Raw genomic sequence first — 1108 nt, 5'->3', positions numbered from 1 at the left:
ATTATATGTATTATATGTATTATATATATTACATATATTATATATATTATCATTTTTATTATTCTTATTATATTCATTTGAATTATCCTCCTTCATTTCTTCTTTATTATCATTTATATATTCATCTAATAACATATTTTGTATAACATTGTTAAAAAATTTATTTTTCCATTTCCTATTTATTATAACATGTTCCTCTTTTTCACCTGACTTGTTCAGGTCATTTTTTGGCATTTTTTGTTCATGTTGTATTGAATAGAAATAATTATCATATTTTTTAAAATATAAATTTTTGGTTATTAATAATAATATAAGTACATGTTTACTATTTAAGAAACCTGAATGATTGAATATAATATCTATTATATTTGTTAAGATAAGTTGATTTAATAAATTATATTTATAACAAAGAATAAGAGTAGCAACAACTTCATTAATATTGAATTTGTTCAGGTGAATTAAAATCTTGTTTTGTATTTCTTTGATTTTAATTAAATTATATTCTTCTGCTTTGATTTTAATATTTTTCATCAAAATTTCAAAATTATATTTTTCCTTATCCTTTTGATTTTCATTAAGAACAAAATCGGGGACATAATTGAAATTTTTTTTTTTTTGTTTTTTATTCTTTTCTTGTGAAACTATTTTTTCAATATTATTACTATATAATCGGATGACATCATATTTAAACAATGAAAAGTAGCTACTTATATTTTTGCTATAAAATATAGGAGCATTCATATGGTAAAATATTTTCATCTTAAACGAAAAAAAACAAAAAAAAAAACAAAAAAAATAAAAATAAATATAATATATAAAACAATTTTTTGCATATTCACATAAAAAAGGATATGTAATATTAATTTTGTGTAAAGATAAAAATATATATATATATAATCTAGATAGATAACAATATATATTATAAACATGTTATAATATATTAGTATATATAATATTATACATATTATAATATTATATAGTTATATACTTATAACATTCAACCATTTTTTTGAACACATAAAAATATTAATATTTATTTATTTTTATTGTATTTTATTTTGTTTAGTTTTATTTTTTTTTTCCCCTTCTAATTCAAAATCATAAATAG

The 1108-nt window shown here is 16.6% G+C and overlaps 1 protein-coding gene across 1 annotated transcript; it reads right to left on the bottom strand.

Moving 5' to 3' along the window:
- On the bottom strand, positions 1 to 741 carry PGSY75_0022900 (hypothetical protein; the record flags this gene model as incomplete). Its single annotated transcript, XM_018783374.1, has 1 exon — positions 1 to 741. A coding segment is annotated over one exon (741 nt), but the record flags the coding sequence as incomplete, so codon positions are not given.
- Between the last annotated feature and the right edge of the window lie 367 nt (positions 742 to 1108).

This window comes from Plasmodium gaboni, assembly GCF_001602025.1.
Source record: "Plasmodium gaboni strain SY75 chromosome Unknown, whole genome shotgun sequence".
NCBI lineage: Eukaryota > Apicomplexa > Aconoidasida > Haemosporida > Plasmodiidae > Plasmodium > Plasmodium gaboni.
This window is presented reverse-complemented; position numbering and strand designations above follow the sequence as displayed.